We start from the raw sequence: 20,213 nt of genomic DNA, 5'->3' as shown, positions 1-20,213 counted from the left end.
GCTACATGGAAAGATGAAAGTTTAAAAAAAGATGCTATAAATTGTGTATACAAGGGTTGAAGAAACAAACATATTGTAGATGATGAGAGCTGGATTTCTCACTGTTAGAGAGGCAGTCACCAGAAAGGAATGGAGGAAGACTTCAGTGAATCCTGTTGTACTGGACTGGAGTAGAGGCTTCAGTGTAGACTCACTGTTGTGAATCTTTATAAAGATAGACAGATAAAGACATAAAATTACAGATATGTGCGTACACATGGACTATACATATTTTTTTTACTTCTTGTGAGACAGCCTAGCAACAGTGACATCCCCCTAGCAATGAGCACACTCAGCACCCCAATCTTGATTTCTAAATACCATTCGCTAATAAATGGAGCCAGAACTCCTTGGAGAAGTGGCTGATTCCAGGGAAAACACAAGATGAGCTGAAGATCTTGTGGTAACAAAAAAGAAAGGAAGTACTCAAATAAGGACACCAGCATGTCAAAGGGCACAGGAGCCAACCTAGAAGAGCTCCCAAAGCCAAAGCTAGAATAATCTGGGCAAGAAAATTACGATAATACTGAATAACCATACACAGAATAAGCATTCATTAGTTCATACTGACATAAGTAAATAACTGATAAATAAACAGGGGAGAAGGGACAGTTCTTCCTTACAAAAGAATTCCAGTTAATAAATATAGAAGGAAATAAAAATGAGAGAAATAGAAAAATACCTCAGTAATAACTGCTGCAGGCAAGATCTACAGATGGATGTTAAAATTAATGGGCAAAGGTTTGAGAGAAATGGGATATTTGCATAGTCTCAAAGTATCCTCCAAGAAATGTATTAATTATTAATACAAAGGGGGAAAAGGGCAACTTCACAGTAGAGGAACCAAGAAGATACCAGCTTAACTAAATGATCAAAGGTAACATCACCCATAATAAGATACATTGGCATCAGGTTCTCCCTGATATGCTGCGCTGAGAAAGACACATCCCTTTCTATGGTGTTTTTCCTAAAAATGCATAACCTCAGTCTAATCACAAGAAAACATTAGACAAACACAAACTGAGGGACTTTAAACCAAATAACCGAACAGTAGTTTTTTTTAAAAGTATCAAGGTCATGGAAGACAAAGAAAGACATAGAAACCGTCGCAGATTGGAGGAGACTAAGAATACAGGACAACTAAAGGCAAGGCAAGACTCTGGATTGGATCCTGAGAAAGAAAAAGGACCTTGGTGCGAAAACTGGTGAAATCCAAATACAGTTTTCACGCTGGTTAGTGTTAATGTACCGGTGTCAATTTCTTTCTTGATATTTGTACTATGGTTATGCAAGATGATAACATTAAAGGGGAGTAGGTGAAGGGTTAGGGAATTTCTGTACTATTTTGGCAACCTCTCTGTAAATCTAAAATTATTTCAAAATAGTAAGTTTTTTTAAAGCTATCATCTTCAGAGAGCTGACAGGATCAATGGCATCAGTGAAACAAGAGCAAGATGTTATTTTTTAAAAGAACCAAAAAAAGAGATCCAAGAATTTAAAATATGCTAACAAAGTGTAAAACATTACAGAAAGGCTGGAAGACAGAATTGACAAACCTCCTGATAAAAAGACACACGGATGGAAAATTGGAAAGAAAACAGAAAAAAAAAAAAAAAAAAGGACCTGAGTTAAAGGTTTTAGAAAGATAAGAGATAAAAGGGAAGGGAGGAAATAGTCAAAGAAATCATTCCGAAAACTTCCCAGGACTGAAGGACACAAGAATCTAGTCTGAAAATGTCCACTGAGTGGTGAAGAATGATAATAAAGCTCGCCAAGGTATATCAGGGTGGAATTTCTGAACACGAGGCACGGGGAGAAAGAATCCACCTGCCCAGTTCGATTTGATTCCTGGGTTGGGAAGATCCGTTGGAGAAGGGATAGGCTACCCACTCCAGTGTTCATGGGCTTCCCTGGAGGCTCAATGGTAAAGAATCTGCCTGCAATGTGGGAGACCTGGGTTCAATCCCTGGGTTTGGAAGATCCCCTGGAGGAGGGCATGGCAACCAACTCCAGTATTCTTGCCTGGAGAATCCCCATGAGCAGAGGGGTCTGGTGGGCTACAGTCCATGGGGTCACAAAGAGTCAGACACAATTAAGTGATTAAGCACGTACACTGAGATAAAAAAAGAGGTCATGTACAAAGGATTGGGAATACAAGCGACTCTGGACCTTTGCACAGCAACTCAGGAAGCTGGAAGGAATGAAGTGCTGCCTTGGAAATTCTGAGGCAAAAGGCTTCCACCTTGAACTTCCACACCCACCTAAAACCTCTGCCAGATGTGAGGGAGAGGGCAGGCTTTCTGAGACATGAAAGCCCCCCAAATCTGGCTTCCATACACCTTTGCACAGGATGCCAACTGAAAATGTTCTCTAACTGACCAGGGGAGAAAACCAGAAGCCAGGGAAGAGGAGTGTACAGCACGCAGAAGAGAGGGACTCCAACTCAGAAGAGAGGCGAGGGAAATCCCAACCAAGACTTCCCTGGGCAGTGACCCAGAGCCCAGATATGTGTGCATGCATGAGAAGAGGTCAGATAGAAGGGCCAAGGAGCTTGGGGCAAATTAGTAAAGGTTCACAGGAAACCAAGCAAATACCGGACAGTTGTTACCCGCAGGAAAAAAAAAGTAAAACTTGTACCCCGAAATGTGCACTATGAGTTGCACAGTTCTGAATGGCATTTGCCCCGTTAAGATAATACCACCACTGAGTCCTGACCTGCTGTATCACCATATAACACTGTGGGGAAGGTGGGAGTCAGACAAGAGACAGCTCTGTGATCGGGCGGACGCTGTGCTCGCGCTCTACTCCCCAGTGGATGTCCACGGGCAACACCTAAAACAGGACAGCCACGAAGGAGCAACAGAAGCATGCCAGTTAGAGATATGGAGCTCTGAGACTAGAAAGCGACAGCCTCTAGGGAGCTGGACGTGGAGAGGAGGGGTCTGCTGTGCTTCTAACACAACCGGCCTGGGAAAACCATGACTTTACACCACGTGTGAGTGTGACACTGATTTTAAAACCCTAACTTTAAAAATCCATCTAGAAATTTAAGAAAAAAAAAAAAAAAAAAGGAAGGAAGAAAAGAGATACTGTTGTTGTTTAGTCGCTAAGTCGTACCTGACTCCTTTGCAACCCCATGGACTGCAGCCCGTCAGGCTCTTCTGTCCATGGGATTTCTCAGGCAACGATACTGGAGTGGGTTGCCGTTTCCTTCTCCAGGGGATCTTCCTGACCCAGGGATCGAACCCGTGTCTCCTGAATTGCAGGCGGAGTCTTTACCCCTGAGCCACCAGGGAGGCCCAAGAAAAGAGATGGGGAGGGGAAGAATGATGGGAGGGAAGGAGAGAGAAGAGAGAATAATGGAGGCAGAGGAGTCAGGGACAGGAGACTAACTGCTTTGACCCCAGCCTCTGGTCTGCAAAAAGGGACCCCCACAAAAGGCAGCAGCGATTATCACCTCTGTTACTCTTACCAAAAATTAAGGCAGTTCAGTGTTTCACTTCCCTGTTGAGCTGAGTACACAAACAAGGTTCTTAGACCAAAACACCAATTTGGCATGGCTGATCTCTCGCCTCCACTCCTATATTTCCCCAAAGTTGGAGGCATTCAGAAAGCAAGGTGAGGGCCAGCAGCCCACAGGGGTCTAGGGAGCAAGCCAGTCATCCTGGGGACAGTAGGGGACAGTGCTGGGTGAGGAGGAAGAAGCTCCGAGTCTTCCACAATGTCTGTGAGGCCACAGAAGCACTCACACCCATTGCACAGGCCTCTGCTGAAGCCTGTGCCAGGGCCAGGTGGCCCATCTCACCTACAGCCACAGGCAGCCATGCCTGGGGAGGGGTGGGAAGAGCAGGGACTGCACGGGCAATGGGCCAAGTGGGCTAGTGTCTTTGCCAATCTCACACCCTCCTGGAATCTCAAATTTTCCGGAAATGTACACATCTGTGAGTCCTTCCAGTGGCCCCCTTGCACTGGGCCCTCAGTCCCTGGGACAGGGAAGACAAGTGTGAGGTATACACCCACCAGCCTCACGCAAACACAAGCTTGGCAGAGATTCTGGCTCAGTCTGCAAGAAGCTCAGAGTGCTCGGCTCTGAGTGGGCTAGGACCCCCAGCAGATCTTGTGTCTCAAAAGGGAAGGTGGAAAGCTAGGCGAGTCCCTGGGAGAGCCCCCTCCATCACTGAGGCCTTGCCCAGGCCCCAGAACCCTCATGCCCCTACACACCTCACTAAGATCTCAGACCCCTGGGACCCAAGAACTTGCTGGTGCCCCAGCGTGTGGTGCCACTCCAAAACTCCCCCTTCTATATTCTGAGTTCACTGGGTGCTCACTGCAGAAGGAGCCCCAGGGTCTCCAGGAGGCAAAGGGGTGGGTCACTCCACCCCACAGATGGACATAACCTCTCTAGCTCCACCAAGGGTTTCTAAGGAGGCTCTGTGCATCTAAGGATACGCTGCTGCTGAAACTCGTGCAGGTGGGAGAAGCAGGCCTCCCTGGCTCCTCCCTGGGAGCCAGTGTGAGGAGGGAGGCTAGGGCCCAATCTGACGGCCCTGTCCAATGAGGAAGCAAGCCCACCCAGATTATCTGCTGTGGGGTTCAGCCACTGCCCTCAGCAAACTATGGTCTGAGAGGGAGACAGTGCCAGCCCTGGGGGTGCTGAGTCTGATCCAGGAGCCTGCCAGACCCTCCCTGACTCGGAGCAGTGAGTGTTCAGGGCCAGTCTCCTGCCTTCCCCCATGAGGCTCCAGACCTCCGTTCCCCCTGAGCAGCTCCTCCACCACTTAGCAACGGAGACAATTTACATAATGCATCGAGTGTGCGAGCAATAATGGCTGGGGAAGCAGGGTGCCCGTTAGTGGCTCCTTGGGAGGGAAAATACCTGCTCCCACACCACCACTTCCTCCCTCGTGGAATAGGGCCCTGAGGCTGTGGGAAGCAGGTGCCTCTAAGTGCTTGGCTGATGCCAAGAGGGGCCCAGAAGGCCCATGCCAGTCCTGGAAACGGAGCAACCTCGGGACAGAGACGCACGAGGGAGGAAATTTCCAAAGCACCTGAGTTTTGAACATAAATCCACCCAGCCATGCTCCCTGAGCCTGCATCCCTGCTGGGCCCGGGCCTTGCATCCGGAGCCTTCCTGGAGGAGGAGGAGGCACTCCGGCAGGCAGCAGGCGGTAAGCTCTAGCCGGGAGGCCGGGGAGCCAGGCTGCAGCTGCCGGGGAGGTGGTCACGTTCAAACACAAAGGCAGCGATGGAAGGGGGAGACTACATAAAAATTACTGGCATGGTAATTGCTTTTTATATAAATGTTCTTTTAAAAAGTTTTCCCCAGTGTGAAAGTCCCTTTTTAAAAAAGAATAAATTTGCGGCACACCAATTTATTCCACGCCTGTAGCTGGAGCATAATGAAGGCTCCTCTGTCAATACCTGATCAGGAGGCAAGTGGCTGCCGCTTGACCTGGCTTCCGGGGCTCCTGCACGACAAGGCAAGCGTAGGCCCCCGGGGTCTGCGAGGGGCCGCAGGAACAGGTGGCAGGGCTGCCCGTTGGACAGTCAGCATCAAGCGAGACTCTGGGCCTCAGGGCCAAACCCAACAAACGCCAGTGGCACCCCAGGAGCTGTGCTCAAATGGGAGATTCAAATGGAGGCAGCTATAATTCTGCTGATGGGGAGCACGTGGGGGAGCACGGGGCTCTCCCTTTCTAGGGACAGGAGAGGGAGGGGCTCAGCAGGCTTGGGGCTGGAGAGATGGGGCCCCTGGGTCTGCCTGCAGGGCTGGTGGAGGAAGCCGCCTGGTGACCAGGCACCTGGGGGCGGAAAGTGGGAGTGGCCTGTTCTGAGCTGTGGGAAGCTCCCCGTGGACTCCAGCTCAGCTCTAAGCCCACAGGCACCAGTGCTCTCCCCGCTACCCTGGGGCAGGGAGCCCATCAGCAGATCCCAGCCCCGAGCTGGAAGGGCTGCTCCCCCCTCACCAGGAGGCCCAGACCCTTGAAATGAGGCTCCTGCCCAGTGCCCCTGACCAGCCACAGCTCTCATCCATGGGGCATGCACACGGCTGTGCTCTCCACAGGGGTCGCTTGGTCCAGTAGCCCAGGGCACCGACACACAGGGGCGGGAGGACACACATCTCCAAGCGACTGGCATCTTGCCTCCCCGCAAGGCTGCTGCTAAGAACAGTGTCAGGCAGAGTGACTTGGAAGGGGATGTGCACGGTACGTGGGGACATGGCATGTATGTGTGTGTGTGTGTATGTGTGTGAGACTGTGAGCTCCTCACCCACAGCTGAGATTTCTCGTCTTCACTAATTAATCAGTTAAGTAGTTCTCGCCTGCTCGGGTGACACAGAGCTTGCGGCACCTGCCTCCTCGCAGTCCCACCCTGGCCTGTAAATGTTCCTGTTCACATCTGCTCACAGAGCACACAGAACTGTGCACTCAACACATACACACGCATGTACACGCCTGTCGGTCACACATCCCACCCAGGACACACGCATATGGGATCACATACTCTCACACACACACACACACACACAGGAATGTGTGTGCCCGGTCCCGCCCCCACACGCAGACGCGACCACTCCCTTCCACAGACACAGACACTCCCCTGCTCCTGTTCCCGCTGGAGCGCTCGCGCACACACAGGTTCACGTGCTCTCATTTACATGTGCGCAGACATTCCCACATGCATCATCACACTCCTCTCGTCTCTCCTCCCACTGTGATCAGCCACATCCCACCTCACCAAGTCTCCGCAGGTCAGAGATTGTCTCCCAGTGAGTCATGGGATCAATAATCAATCTCCAGGGGCGAGTTGCCTTCTAGGTCTGTTGCTTTGTGTTCAGGTGGCATCCTGGGAGGCCCAGGCAGGAGCCTGCCCTACTGGGCATGGTCTCCATGCCCCATGTGATGAGAAGACTGGACTGGGTCCAGGAGAGGTCCCTGGCAGCCTCCACTCCTGTATACACCCAAAGGATGCAAGAGCAGACAGAAGATGGGAGCAGCACTGATCTAGAGGGCTTCCTTGGGGAGGGGGCTGTGGGCTGGGTTTAAAACCAGGGAGAGGCCTGGAGGAAAGAGGGGTGAGTGGGGAGAGCCGCAAGTACAGGAGAAGGAGAAAGCTGAGAAGGCCAGTGGGGGCGGTGAGGTCACATGGATGCCTGGAGGCCTGAAGGCTCCCCACTCCTCCTGCCAGGCCTTCCAGTCACTCTAGGAAGAGCCCAACCGCCCTGACCCCAGCCTGAGGTCCAGGGTGCCAGCATACTGTACAGCCAGCTCTTCTCTGGGGCCCTTCTCCACAGCCGCCACACCCTCCATCCCCTCACAAAGAGCCATCAGTGACCCTCTATGTGACAGGACCAAACTTGGCAGACCCCAGCAAGTCTAGCTCGCTCAGGGCGTCTGACACCGACGTTTACATTTCTGATGCCCTGGGCCATGGTTCCCCTAGGTGGGCTGGATGGTTCCCAGGGTCCTGTGGGACAGATCAGAGCCCCGACCTCTCCCTCTGTGGTCCTCAGATGCCTGCCCCCGTTGCTAACCAGACACGGAAGAGTTCCCAGCTGAGTGCTACTCCAGGTGGATCACATACATGCATGTTTGTACATGGCAGGCATGTGTACATACATGCACCCCATGTGTGTGCACAGCTGCTCCTCCACCCAGACTGCACATCCTCTCAAGCAGGGGCCCAGCCCCCCACTTCACATCCTGAGGCTAGAGTGAGAAAGCCCTAGGGTCAGTCACTTGGTTCCCTGATTCATGGGAACCCACAGATGGACAAGGAGGGAGCCTGACGAGTCTGCCCAGGATCCGGATCCCCCTCTGTCTTCATTGCCCCACTACTGCCAAGGAGCTAGCTGGATTCCAGGGCTGAGAGAGAGGTCGAGGAAAGATGGGGAGTTTGGGGCTCGGCAATATTCTCCAGACACCAGATCTCTGCTCACAAGGAGAGGGGAGCCATGCTCAGAGAAGGTGGAGGGAGGCCAGGCTGAGCCTCCGTCTCCTGCCTGGTTGTGGTAAACGCTGCTCATGTTGCCCCTGGGGCCGGCTGTGGTTTGTCAGAACCAATTACTTCTCTGCCTCTGCCAAATGCTTGGGGCTCCATGAATCTCAGGCGAGTGTCCTCGTGGCTGCCACCGATCCAGGGATGGATGGGGGTGGAGGACGGGGGCGGGGATGCAGATCGGGTCAGCCATCCCCAGGGGCCCAGCATGGAAACCCATTCAGTCCTCTACTCCATCCCCCATCTCCCATCCCGATGAGCCCCCAGCTCTGAACATGCAGCCCTGTCACTCTCCAGAGATGGATGCAGAGACCAAGAGAGAAGTGACCAGGCTCTGGCCTCTTCAGTAATCTGCAAGCACTTAGTCCCCATCAGAGCTGACCCCCAAATGTTCTGGTACTAGGCCAGCCCCCCTGGGGACCCCAGAGGAGAGGCAAGGTGTTTTTCAGAACTCTTGCCACGGTGGGGTTGGGATTTGCCCAGGCCACATGGTTTGTGGGATCCTAGCTCCCCAACCAGGGGCTGAACCCAGGCCCCCAGCACTGAAAAGTCCTGAGTGCTAACCACTTGATTGCCAGGGAATGCTTTAAACAGCCCAGATTCCCAGGATGGAAGAATTGAAGGGCATCTACTTGAGGGAATGGACCCAGACCCAAAGCCACAGGTTCTCAGCTTCTCTAGAACGTGGCGCTGTCCATCTGGTGACGTTCTGACCATGCCTCTGAGATCGTCTCTTTCTTAAACCAAGGAACCTCAGGCCAAGAGCTGCCATCCTCAAGAACCCAGAGCTTGGTGGCTTCCTACCACCCTGACTCTAAGGCCAGTCCATCCCCATGCCCTTCTCTGAGCCCACAGGGCCTGGGAGGACAAGCCGGCACCTGGGTGACTGATCTGAGAAACAGACTCACGGGCCTCTTCTGGGTGAAAGGGCCCTTCCCTTCCCTTCACCAGCTTCCTCCCTGGGTGCCTCTGCAGCTGCCGCCTTCCCTGGCCCACTGGCCCTGTTTCTCCAATCTCTGGTGGCCTTTGTGCCTCTCCCAGCAAGAGCCCTCAAAGATGTCATGGTCAGAAGGTGCTACAGACTGAATGTGTCCCCTCCCCCAATTCCTATGTTGAGACCTAATCCCCACTGTGACAGTATTTAGAGGTGGACCTCTTGGGAAGTGGTTAGGTCATAAGGGTGGAGCCCTAGTGGACGGGATTAGTGCCCTTAAAAAGGAAACCCCAGAGAGGTCCTTCGTGCCTTCCACCATGTAAGGACATAGCGAGAAGACAACTATCAATGAACCGGGAAGTGGGCTCTCACCAAACACCAAATCTGTGGATATCTGGATCTTGAACTGCCCAGCTTCTAGTAACATGAGAAATTTCTGTTGTTGATAAGTCACCAAGTTTACAGTATTCTGTTCTAGCTGCCTGAACAGGACTAAGAAGGCGGGGAAGAGGAAACCAATTTCCAAATTCCTGGGTTTCAACAAGCAAAGGTGACAGCCTGCATATCTGAACTTTCTAAAACCATAACTAAGTCCTGGAAGGGCAGGCAATTGATACTGGAGAGGGCACAGAGACACCCCCATATTTGCAGGGCTCTCTCTGCAGCCTTCCCTTGCCCCTGCTCCCTTGCTGCTGCTGCTGCCGCCAAGTTGCTTCAGTCGTGTCTGACTCTGTGCGACCCCATAGACGGCAGCCCACCAGGCTCCCCCGTCTCTGGGATTCTCCAGGCAAGAACACTGGAGTGGGTTGCCATTTCCTTCTCCAATGCATGAAAGTGAAAAGTGAAAGTGAAGTCACTCAGTCATGTCCGACTCCTAGCGACCCCATGGACTGCAGCCCACCAGGCCCCTCCGTCCATGGGATTTTCCAGGCAAGAGTACTGGAGTGGGTTGCCATTGCCTTCTCCCTTGAGATCCTCACATCTCCCTTGAGGACAGGGGTGCTTGGACCCCCATTTCACAGATGGAGGAAACAAGGCTCAGGAAAAGATGCACCAGGTCCCACAGTACGAGGATGCCCAGCCCTGTCACTCCTCCCCACTTCACTCTTTCTTCCATTGCCCACCATTCCGTGTTGCCCACCCAAGGCACAGGCTCCAGGTTCAAATTTCTGTTCTGCCACTTACAAGCTGTAGTACCTCAGAAAACATGGCTCGGGTCTCCCTGGTGGCTCCATGGTAAAGAATCTGCACATCAATGCCAGAGACACAAGTTCGATCCCTGATCTGAGAAGATCCCACACGCCATGGAGCAACTAAGCACATGTGCCACAACTACTGAGCCTGTGCTCTAGAGCCTGGGAGCCTCAACTACTGAAGCCCTTACACCCTAACATCTGTGCTCTACAGGAGAAGACACCACAATGAGAAGCCCATGCCCTAGAGAGTAGCCCCCCCCCCACTGCAACTAGAGAAAAGCCTACGCAGCAATGAATACCCAGCACAGCCAAAAATAAACAAACAAACAAACAAAAGCAGAAGATGACACAGCTCTTCTCTCCTGCCCTGAACTGTTCTCTATCCTCTGGGAGCTGACCTCGGATGTGGCCCCACAGTGACCTCTTGGCACAAAGTGGAAGCTGGTGGCCCCTTCTCCGGTGGCGTATATCACTAGGCGTGGGTCTGCCTATCCTACCCAGAGACCCCGCTCCCACAGACCTGTCCCCTCCATACCCACAGCCTCCACTGGAACCTGGGCAGCAGCTCCTTGCTGAGACTCTCCTAGGACCCTGAAGCCTCCGAGCAGGACTCCCTGCCTGCCGTGTAGGACTCCAGGAGCAAGGAGTTCTGAATTGATCAGAGATGTGAGCACCCACTCGCCCTTGGGGACCTTCCTATCACTGTATCCTCCACCTGCTCTGAGAGATTCTTCCAGCCTAACACCCTCACACTCCACGGAGGAGAAGGAGGGCCTGGGAAGGGCAGAAGGGCTGAGAAAGACACAGGTCCTGGCCCAGTTTAGCAGTCCCAGAGGTGCCATCCGCGTGGTGGTGGCTCCAGGCAGCCAGTGCTCATGGAAGGCACGGCCAACATGAGCCAGTGCCCCTGGGTAGGGTGTCCTGGGACGGTCCTCCCCCAACACTGACCTCCCCCGTGCCCCCTCTCCGGTGGGGGTGTGTACAGAAGGGGTGCAGGAGATACAAGCTAGTCAGATGACCGTCAGGCAGGAACTCCTGGCACAGATGAATTGGCTTTTGAAAAGCTTCTCAAAAATGGAATTTTCTCCTTCAGGCAACCACGGAGTACGTGGGGAGGGGGCGAGCAGGAGAGCAACCACCACCCCCTCCCACCCTGTATCTCCCCAAACAGTGCTCAGGAGGGAGCATCCCCAGATCACAGAGTGGGGAGACGGTGCCAGAAGAGGCCAACCTTAGGGCAGGACCTGGGAAGAAAAAGAGGTGGGGAGCAGGCTGGGCTAGGGGGACCAAGAGGGGATCCAGGAAGGGCTTCGGCCAGGCTCCCCCGGATCTGCCTCCATAGATGGAGGCTCTGGTGGCAGCCTCACCACGTCTCAGACGCCCTCCCAGGAGCCCCCAACCCCCCCTCAGCCCCATGCATCCCCGCTGGGTGCCGAGCAAGAGGACCATATGGAGGGAATAATAAGACAATTAACTTTCCATTAAAGAATAATATATGTGGGTTTTTAGAGAGGCAAGCGGCAGCAATCCCTACCCAGTGGCATATTTCACATGCGTGCCCCCCACCATCCCCACCCTCGCACACCCCACGTCCGGATCATCTGCACCAGGAGACGAGAGGGTGCCGCTGGGCCTCAGTGGGAGGTGGCTGGAGCAGGGGTGGGGGGCCGTAAGGGGAGAAGCAACTGCGGAGGCCCTGGATGGTGGTTCTGTGGCTTCCTGTAACCTTGGGGAGGGGGTGTCATGGGCCTGGGTGGGGCTCCCTCAGCGCCGCTCTCCTAACCGAGCATGTGACCTGGCACTGCCGTGCGTGTCCTGCGTGAGTACGGGTCCACCTGGCCAAGTGAGGTCTGCCTCTTGAGGCCAGCTGAACTTTGAGGCCAGCAGTGCTTTGAAGGACTAAGGGGAGGTCTGGGGGTCACAACCACTGGTGCTTCCCTTTTCTGGCCCTCCCAGGGCTGCTTCTGTCCCCTGGCACCTTCCTCCACCCCAACTTCCTGCATCCTCGTCTGCTGCGGCCCTTCCAGGGTTCTGAGCCCCTTTGGCACTCCTGGATATGGCTGGTCCCACCTGAGGTGCCCAGAGAGGACCTCTTACCCCAAATGGGGCCCAAACACAGCCCTGGCCAGCACCCCCTGAGCCAGCGTGTGAGGGTGCCTGTGTTTCAGGAATTGGTGGTACTGGGTGGGGGTGGGGTGGGGGTGAGGGTAGAGGAACAAGGAGAAGCTTTGAAGGGCACCTGCAGAGGGCCCTGTTCCTGCCTCCCTGAGCCCCTCAGAAAAGGGGTCCTTGGTGTGGCCAGACATCGGTCCTTGCCTCGAGCCAGCTCCAGATGTGGCACTCTGCAAATATTAATTACACATTCCCAGGGAGCACTGAGCAGACACAGTGCGAGGATGGCCAGGGGCAGACAAGATGGGCTGGGACTACAACGCTGTCCCTGGCTCAGAAATCCCATTTCTGGCTACCCGTAGGAGTGAGGACACATGAAGAGCGTTTGTCTGGTCCATCACGACTGTCCAGAGAAGCCCAGCTGTGGGGAAGGGAGCTGGAGACTTGGGTCAGGGATCTCTGAGTCCTGGGGTCTCGCTCTCTGTGGACACAGCTATAGGACAGGGGCCGCACCAGCCTGCACCTCTGCCTCGATACTCCTCGCTACCACCCCCACCATCCAGGGCTAGCAAGTCAGGGCTCCAGGGCAGGACTGGGGGTACAGACAGTCAGCCACACCTTGGTTTCCCTGCAAGTGACTAGCAGCACACAGCTGGGCTACGGCCGTCATGGGGGCTGAAGCAGAGAGGGGCGTGAGCAGGGCTGAAAGCCATTTCTGCCCTAATGGGACCCGTGTGGGGGTTGACAGGACTGAGAAAGGCTCCCATAGGTCCAGACTTGGCCTGTGGTCCCCAGACATGGCGATCCCAGGTCTCTGCTGCCACACCAGCTCCAGCCAGGCAGCCTTTCCTCACCCCGACACCCACCCCAGACAGAGCATCTTCTCACTGCCTTCTGCAGAGACCCTCCATGCAGATGTCTTACCCGAGTCAGGAATCCATCCCAGGGTGGGTGCACCCGATGAACCACTGGTTCTTCCCCACGTCTGACTACAGTCTGTCCTGCTTTGCTTTCCCCCCCAGAGTTGTTCCCTTTCTACCCTGGACATTCAGGCAGAGGGGGATGGGTCCCTGGCTGTACCCATCAGATTGACCTGGGCTTCAGAATGGGGAGACAGACCATCTCCATGTGGTCCGCTATGCACCCCCAGGCACCTGATGAATTATTCATCCTGATCAGCCTCATTATGAAAATGAGCTCAGAGCCCCAGCATATGTGCTTTCTGCTATCCCTCCCCCCACAGGATGACAATATAGTGCTGATGGGGGAGGGCAGAGAAGGGGCTCAGGAGACTGCACTCAGCCTCTAGAGGCCCTGGGGGGGCGGACTGCAGTAGTATCCACACTTCCGTGGCCTGTTCACAGCAGGTGTAAGCCAGGGCTGGGAGGTGGGGCTGGGTTTTCCCAGTGGGGCATGGCTCAGGAGCCCCAGGCCACAGTGGGAGCTCCTACAATGCGCTGGCCCTCAGGCTCTGTAAGGTGAAGAAATGGGGGAGGGTCTTTTCGGACACCCACCACATTCCACCAAGGTTTGCCATGGTGTCCAACCTATAAATGGGCCACAGTCTGTACCCAGCCACACCCTTGTGGGGTTATTCTTAGGTGAGGAGGAGGAAAGTGCCAAGACAAGGCTCCTAAATGCCACTGTCTGCAGTTTCTAGACACTTGCAGCTGCCAGCTCTGTGGCACCCAGCTCCTGGGGGTGGGGCTGCCTCCAGGACTGGGGCTGGTGGAGAGGGCAGCCAAGTTGGAGAAGAAAGTCAAGGATCACCCCAATGGCAAGGTGTTTGGGGGTGGCTCAGGGAGGCAGGGAGCGGGGTGGCCTCAATGGGGATGGAAGCCATAGGCTTGGCAGAGGTGGCACCAGGGCCCACAGAGCATCATGGCTGGGTCAGGGCTTCAGTGTGAGCATCCTCCTGACCCTCTGAGCCGGGCATGGGCCGGGCACACGGGCCCTCTTGTGTCCACTTGAAGGAGGGCTGTGGTGGCTTAGTCAGGGCTGTGGGTGGGTTGTGGGGGTGGTGGTGGTGGGGGGGACTGGTTGGCTCCTCCGGCTCTCATAGGGCTGTCTTTTTCTTCTAGAACTCTTCACCTGCTCCCCTACTGCCCACTTCACAGGAGTGTCCTGTGCCAAGAAGGAGCCCCAGAGCTGTCAGCAGGAAATAAGAGGCTGAGGAAGCAGGTGAGAGAAGACTGGAGCAGGACAGAGAGCCACTGGAGAGCTGGCAGGCGCCGACAGGCAGAGGCTTGCCAGAAGGAGCCTGGAACGCCAGGTCAGCACTTCTCTGCCTGGCCACAGCCTCACCAAGCCTGGCCCAGCTCCCTTCTTTCCTGGCTCACCCTGCCCACCCCAAGAAGGGAGGCCTAGCTAGAGAGGAAGCAGCACCCTGGAACAGGGGTCAGGAGCCCGGCATTTGAGCCCCAATTCTGCCATACCCCACTGCGTGACCCCGAGGAAGGTGGGGGTGGGGGAAGACATGCTCACTGATGAGTGTGTGGAATCACTCGACTCCTGGCAGAAAGGAAGGGAACAACACATCCTGGGAATGACAATGATCAGTGAGGAATATTCAAATCTGGTTTCTAGAAAAGGAGCGTATCTGTGTCAGCCTGTCCACTCCCATTCTCACCACCTCATTCCAGCCAGACCTCCCAGCCACGCCATGGACCAAGAATGAGGATCAGAGCCGGTCTAGGACCTGCCCAGGAGCACACAGTGGGTTCGCTGAGCAGGACTCCATCTCTGGTCCGCACCATCCAGGAAGCTCAATGGTTCAGATGTCTCCAGCCTGAAACACGTACACTATTTCCCCAATAGCAAACTTTTACGGTCTGAGCTGCCCGTGACTATAAAATAAACAATATCCTTGAGCTGAGGACTGAAAGCAAGATTTCTTGGCTGGAAGCGCATGGTTCACTCCTTATGTGGGGTACATCTTATGTTCTTGGGAAGCTTGGGAAGCACACGACATATATTCCAGGGAACTCTCGTGTCTTCACTAACCTAAACAGCTGCACATGGCAGTGCCCACTGAGAACCAAGTAAGCGCTGGGTGCTATTCCTGAGCAGAAATTGACTTCTGTTCTGGAACAGCTTTTCCTACCGTGCCTTCTCTGGAAAGCTCTGCCGGCCTCCGAGCATGGCTGAGTCACTCAGAGTTCACAGGTAGAGAGAAGGACGGGGGTTACTGCAATTCCAGCCCAGCCACCAGGGAAGGGGGTGCTCAAGAGAGGCTGGGCCACCGGGGCTGGGGGGAAGGACACCTGGCAAGCTCATGGCTTAGGCCTCCAGACTCAGACTCCCCCTCCCAACTACGTTACCACCTAGACAGCCATCCCTGATCAGCCCCATCCTATGCCAGAGGTCCCACATCCGCAGCTGACATCAACACCACCCATGTCCACCCCCACTTCCTGGGTACTGGCTACAAGCTGAGCACGGTGCAAGAGACAACACCCCACAGACACTCCCTCTGCTAACCTGGGCCTGACCAAGAGCGACACAGGAACACAGTGCAGTATCTCATCACTGAGCCCAGGGCCTGGACCCTTGGCTGAATCCCCCAGTGATAATTCCACTTAATCTGCTGTTCCTAAACCAACCATTGGCAGGAGATACCCATTAATCTCCTGTTCAGTTCTGGTCACACTTCCTGGCCCAGGCAGCCAGCAAAGAACTCCTCAAGTCCAGCACATAGCTGGGAGCCCCACCCCGACCACTCCAAGAGCTCAGGTCTTTGAGACTCCGCATTTCCACATAAAGAGCGACAGCTCCGGAGCCCGTGGCCTGACAGCAACACATTTTGCAGCCTTCTGGGGGTGACGGATGGCCTGCTCTTCACATCACTATTTCAAACATTAACATAATCTCCCAGGATGAATGTGCTTGCTCGCGCCTAATCAATCACCCGCCCGCCCCTTGATCCCTCATCTCGCCAAGCACGCGCTTGCCACTCACCTCCTGCTGCATGCAGTGCCCTGAGTGGGCAGCACCACTCTCCGGGGCGGTTCGGCCTGGCCACCCCACGCGTTGCAAGGACAGTGCCTCTGGCTTCCGTGCACAACTACATTCCACTGGAGCCGCCAGGGCCTGGATGCCCACCCCATATGCTGCCTCAAACACAGACCTCACCCTCCTGAAAAGCCCGACATCTCCCCATCAAAGCCGACTAGGTACCACTCCAACATGGTGACCTAGGGAAGAGCAGATCAAAACCCGAAGGCGTCCATGTTTCTATTTCCCCACCTGCCCCGATAGGTCCCACATGTCCCATCACAGCGGGTCCTCAGCTGTGCCACACCTTCCTCACTCCTTATTTCTGAAGCCCTTCCCCCATTTGCAGCTGGAAGAGGGTCCCTACAGGGAGAGCCAGTGGCACCGGGCTTACCTCGCGGAGCTGCTGGACGCCCCCAAAGATCCGCATCACACCATCAATCTCCTGCTCCAGGCGCCGGGCCCAGTGCTGCATCCTGTGTGCAGAGAGGAGAGAAGTGTCAGGAGGACCCGCCTGCAGCCCGAGCAGCCCCGCCCCGGCCACCTGGGGGTGACCCACAGCAGCCGTCCCTTCAGAACCCAGTTTTCACTAGAGAAGAAACAGAGGCTGGGAATGACTCTCTTTCCCTTTGAAGTCTGGACCTGGTGGCCCAGGCTCTCCTCACATACTGTCGGATGGCCAGGGAGGGGAGCAGATTAGAGTTTAAATGCAACTCAGGGAGTCCAGTAGCTCTGAGAAGCCTGCAGCGAGACTATTTTTCACCGTGAAGAGGCAGCCCTTGATGCTGCTGCTCTGAACCTGGCGACTCAGGACACCAGGGAGGAGGGGACGTGGGTGAGCCTGATGTCTGCTGCATCTCAGAGCCTCCTGCCCCCAGGGCTGGGTGGCACTGGGGCAAGAGGAGGGCAGGTGAGCGAGAGCTGCTGCGTAACTTGGGGCAGCTCCCTGCCCCTCGCGGCCTCCTCTAAACAGTGGACGTAGATGACTTCCTCGCCTTTCCAGCAAACTAGTAAACAGAGGTTCATCGCTGGATGCCCCGCATGAACCATCCACCCGCAAGTCCAGTTCAGACCAGCCCGTCCCTTTCTGGGTACCTGGAGCCCCACGAGCCCTCCACCTGAGCCACCGGCCTGAGCAGGTCTCCTTTGCACTGGTACCACCCCGAGGTTGTTTTAATCCACCTGGGTCTCACTGTCTTCCTCCAGGATAATTTCCTCATACCTTGTAGGGTATGAGAAGCACACACGAGAACTGGAGGGTTAAGGGTGCTGCATGGGAATCTTTATGAGAGGACAGGATGGACAGGCGGTCACAAGACCCCATGTTCTCAGCCCACACTTATGAACTGGGATGGTAACTGGGGAAAGAGCTGGCCTGGAGGCTAACCTGTAACCCCGCTTCACGCAGTGCCAGATCAGGTGAGCAAAATCACACCAGCCCTGGCCAAGGGCTGCTGGCCAGAAAGACAGTTTTCAAATGGTCGAAAGCGTTTTCTGCTATGATCAAGGTCTCCACCCTAATGCACCTGAAAGGCACCTCAACTTCCCGTCCCCACCAGACACAGAACACGGCCTTTCCAGGGAGGGCTCATAGGAGAATTCTCACAAAGACTGAAATATGCCCATGGGTTAAGCACATCCCAGGAGGCCAGGTAAGGGTGGGGGAAAAGCCAGTCCCCCACCTCTGCAGGGGTACCCCAGGAGCCATGTGATCCAGGAGATTGAGTCTGGCCCCAATCCTGCCCTGGTCCTGTAGCCTCCCCTACCTCTGCCAGTGCTGCTCGGGGCCAGGGCTCTTACAGCTCTCTGGGTCAGAGGAGCTTGACTCCCTACTCCAGCCCCCTGCCCCACATCCCTGTGGCTGGGGGCTGGGCCCTTGCCATTGTGTGTGCCCGGGTCGGTTGGCATGGGAACTCAGATCAGGAGGCGGGCGGATCACTAATTGCAATTTGCCAAGCTGAATGTCAGGACTGTGATGGAAAAAAAAAAAAATCAACATCAAAAGAAAGAGGTATTAGCTTTAGCTTGTTGCTCGTTTAAGCCACAGCCTGATGCCCACCTCTGCTCCCCACTGCAGGGAAAAAGTGAACACTGAGCGCCGGGGGAGGCCAGGCTGCAGGCCCGGCTACGAAGGGTAATCAGGTCTTAACCACCAGCTGGGGGAGGGCAAAGCGAGCAGAGAATGGACAGCCTGCCTGGCCTCTGACTCCTGTCCACCAGGCACTGATGGCTTGGCCCTGGCTGAGGATGGTCAGTGTGGCAGGTGGCTGTTTTATGCTCCTGAGACAGAGCCTGGGGTGGGGGGCTGGCTAATGTCGAGATGGGCTGCCGCACAGTCCTGTGTCCAGCTAGGCACGTGGCACATGAATGGCTGAGGTCAAGGAACTGATCTCCAAGGGAACTGTTAGCTCTGCCCTGGGCCTGACCCTGACCTCAGCCACTCACTGGTCTAGGGGACAGAATGCCGATCACCATCTTCCTGAGACAGGTACAAGGGCTCCCGTGATGTACAAGGTGTGGGGCCAGCATGTCAATTTTCACAGAGAAGCAAATCCCCACTTACCATCCCACTTTACAGAGGAGTAAACTGAGGCTCAGAGGCTTTAAAAGTGACCCACCCAAGGTCATCCACCCAAGAAGTGGTGAACTTGACCCAGGGGTGTGCTGGAGTTAGCAACAGTCGATAGTATGCAACTCCTCCCAACTCTGCATTCAGTGTCCTCACCTCGGGAGCTTGAAATCGTCGTAGTGGAAATTCTCATAGCCCAGAAATCTGCAAATGCTGCCAATCTCAGTTTTTTTTCCCCCAGAGAGTGAACTGTCAACATTTACCAACACAGCACTGATATGACCCCAGGCTGTTGACTCTTTTCTAGTGTATCTATAGGTCTTTGGTGCTAGAATTTCACAGATAAGTAAAGAAAAATTAGTTGAAAGAGCAGACATGGATGCCAAGTTTTTATTTTGCTCAGAAAACACATTGCTATTGTTACCATTATTATAATCACCATCATTTCATCAAAAAAGGCTACTGCAACACAAAAAAAATGTTTAAAGAACTAAATCTTAGAATAAAGTCCAATTCTTCCCAAGACACATCCATATCCACATCCACTCTCCCTCTCTCCCCCCCTCCCTCCCTCTCTCTCTCTCTCTCTCTCTCTCTCTCTCTCACACACACACACACACACACACACACACACGTCTTCCCACCCTCCACCACCCCCCACCCCCGGCTGAGCAGCTCTAGACCCTGCTAGGCGCCAGCAGGGACCGGCCTACCCACACCACATCAGAACACGCACACCCTCCTGGGGTCTAGGGATGGCTCTAGCCCTTGGTTTGGCACAGTGGGTCTGCTGGGTAGACCCCAGCTGCACTGCCCATCATCATGATACCATGGAAATCAAGATATTCTGATTTGTTACCTAAACCAAACCCAACTAGGAAGGCAACACATGTCCAAGAGTTTAAAAGAAAGTGACAGATCATTGATTTCATCATCACAGAGATGTGATCTGGGGGCTCCAGGATTTGGCTGGTGCCCCAGAGCTGGCTCCAAGGGTAACACATGGGGCCGAGGAGGCCAGGAGTCAACCGTGTACCTGCAGTGTTCCTGCCCAGAGGCCAGAGAAACCACCCTGGCCAGCCCAGTCACACTCCAGCAGAAGGGCATGGGGACTTTCGAAGGATAGGGGAGACATTAGGACCCACGGCTCCACTGGGTCAAAGGCAAACTGACCAAATCCTGCCTGGGGTCCCAACAATCTGGACCCAAGTGCCCGGATATGCCACCACCTCCCGGGCCAGACAGTGTGGCCCATGGGTCACCCTCCCAACACGACAGATCCACCTGCTGGCTCCCCACATCCCTGTGATTTTCCATGCTCTTCACTGAGATGACACTGCTCATTGCCAAGTGTCTCTAAGTGCCAAATTAG

At 54.7% G+C, this 20,213-nt stretch overlaps 1 protein-coding gene across 4 annotated transcripts in view; it reads right to left on the bottom strand.

The window, feature by feature from the left end:
- Positions 1–20,213, bottom strand: part of CACNA2D2 (calcium voltage-gated channel auxiliary subunit alpha2delta 2) — a 140,810-nt gene that overhangs the window by 98,169 nt on the left and 22,428 nt on the right. For all 4 annotated transcript variants that reach the window (XM_025271910.3, XM_025271911.3, XM_025271912.3 and 1 more), the window contains exon 2: positions 16,667–16,748. In XM_025271910.3, the coding sequence (XP_025127695.1) occupies positions 16,667–16,748 (82 nt within the window). The remainder of the gene's footprint in view (positions 1–16,666; positions 16,749–20,213) is intronic.

The sequence above is a fragment of the Bubalus bubalis genome, chromosome 21 (assembly GCF_019923935.1).
Source record: "Bubalus bubalis isolate 160015118507 breed Murrah chromosome 21, NDDB_SH_1, whole genome shotgun sequence".
Taxonomy (NCBI): Eukaryota; Metazoa; Chordata; class Mammalia; order Artiodactyla; family Bovidae; genus Bubalus; species Bubalus bubalis.
Note: the sequence above shows the minus strand (reverse complement) of the source record. Positions and strands in the feature narration are given on the sequence as shown.